The 2,274-nt window shown below is 30.1% G+C and overlaps 1 protein-coding gene across 1 annotated transcript; it reads right to left on the bottom strand.

Annotated features, from left to right (window-relative positions):
- Positions 1 to 1,152: 1,152 nt before the first annotated feature.
- On the bottom strand, positions 1,153 to 2,190 carry Chro.60619 (hypothetical protein). Its single annotated transcript, XM_660062.1, has 1 exon — positions 1,153 to 2,190. One exon carries the CDS (start codon positions 2,188 to 2,190, stop codon positions 1,153 to 1,155), a length of 1,038 nt encoding a protein of 345 aa, XP_665154.1.
- Positions 2,191 to 2,274: the final 84 nt, after the last annotated feature.

Here is a 2,274-nt window from a genome sequence, read left to right as displayed (position 1 = left end):
AATATAGAGGGAGGGTTTTTTTTTCCCAAAAAAGGGGGAGAAAAAAAAGGGCCCCAAATCCCCCCCTTTGGGGAAAAAAACCCCCCCTTGGTGGGCAAGGGTTACGTTTAAAAGGTAATCTTGGGGACAATCCTTTAGCATTAACCAGAATACTTTTTTGAATAGATTCACCCATTTCCCAGTTGTTTTTTTGTCAAAACCTAAGCACTTTGAGTTATCTGAATGGTGGTAATAAGTATATATATATTGTTGAGTATTGGCATTCATAAATGGAGCTGCTTTAACATCAAAACTAAAGATCAAGCCATCTGAATTGGAATCTATGACTTCATCCTTGGAATTAATATCGTCCTCGTAGGACAAATTTCTAAGTTTAGACTTCTTTCCAGTGATTCCTTTATGATTATCAAGGGTTGTACTATAAATAAGTCCTGTAGTAGAAGATGGAACATCTGATGAACCATCAAATTTGTTGATAGTTTCCATAGAGGTTTTCACATAGTCTTCATAATCTAAATATTTGGTTGAATTACCAAGCAAAGCAGTTAGTTCAGAATCTGCAGAAATAGTACTTCTAAGCCTACAACAGACCTCGTAAGCAATACTATGACCATGTTCAATATTAGGGCTGGTTATGAATGGTAGGTATAAAGATGGGATTTCGTCAATTAAGATTTTTTCACAATCATCAAAATCTTGAATAATAAATTTACTAAAATTCTTCAAATTCTTCGAATATTCTACCAAATTTTCAGAATCTAAGCTATTAATTTCAGTTAATACTTGGGAAATTATTGTATATAATAATAATGAAAACTTTCTCGAGTCAATTTGTGACTTTTCTGAAAAGTTGGCAGAGTATTCTGATTCACTATCTTTAAAATTGAATGTGCAATCAATAGTGTTAAGTAATAAATAATGAATAAGGAAATAAATTAAAACCCAAACCCTCCAGTTATTTATTGGGTTCATTGTTTTCCATATATATATTTTTATTAAAGTTTTTTTCGAAATTTTTGGATTAAAACTAACATGTCAAAATTAAAAAAGAATTTCCCGCCAAATAGGATAGAGTTACATGTAATACAAATTAAAAGAAAAAAGAATTTTAAGATAACAAAAAAGAGAACATGGAGACTAAGTACATATCTTCTAGTTATTTATTAATTTTTGAGACTCTTCGTTATTTGACACGATATAGAAAATTGGTTGGTCGTGATCTTCAAAATATTGTTCAGAACGTATCCATGGAAATAGACAGTTGAGCAGTTTAGGACAAAACGATGAAAATCTGAATTTTCTTTTTCCACTCTCGCTTAGAATATTCTGATTCTCCAGAATATCACTTTTATGAGTTTCCATATCTGTAAATTCTTCACAAAAATCTTTATTTGTTCTTAAAATTGAACCATTCTGACTCTCTTCTTTGTTATCTTCTGGAAAATAAAAATTGTTAGATGTAATTAGTTCTGATGATAAGGGAGGAGTGATACATATTTCCATACATCCCTGAGTATCACTTGAGGATATAATTGACTCCTTGTCAAAGTTATGATTTATATCTTCAGTATTATATTTTATTTCTTCCACATCTATTTTTTCATTTACTTCACTAATAAGTTGAGAGAAATGGTCAAATTGTTCAGTTTCATAGATTTCTTCCAATGAAATATTTTTTGGGCTTTTCAAATCTAGTTCTATATGATTATGTGTTTTATTTTCAATTTTTGTGGAAGAAAGATCTTTTGGGTCAACAATTAGTTGTTTTAATTCATTTTCAGATTTGTTATCTAAGGTATTAGTAGCATTATTGACTAAATTCTTGCTTGGTTTTACACTCTGCGAAATGAAACTATCATTTTCTGATTCAAAAAATTGGTTTGAAGAAAGTTGACTTTCAGAAACAGTTGTATTGTCTGAATAGTTCGTGCTTTGGAATGTTTCATTTGGTTTGTACCCTTGAGAATTAGCCTGTATAAAAGATCCTGACCTATATGTTAGTATTTTAGAATCATCTATAAAATTTTTACTTGAATGAATTTGTCTCTCAGTATTAATTTGTAGGTAATTTTTATTTTCAGGAAAAAAATTATTGTGATTTTGATTCTCCAATCGAGGTGTTCTAAAACTTTGAAGGGGAGAAACCATTGAATATACTCCTTGGAGGTCATTAAAATTGGTTCCATACATTTGTCTGTAAGGAACTATTGGTGTTTTAGAAATACCTTGAACATTATTTCCTGTACTTGTACTTCTAATAAATACTTTTGGAGT

Source organism: Cryptosporidium hominis (genome assembly GCF_000006425.1).
Source record: "Cryptosporidium hominis TU502 chromosome 6 CHRO016190, whole genome shotgun sequence".
NCBI classification, from domain to species: Eukaryota; Apicomplexa; class Conoidasida; order Eucoccidiorida; family Cryptosporidiidae; genus Cryptosporidium; species Cryptosporidium hominis.
This window is presented reverse-complemented; position numbering and strand designations above follow the sequence as displayed.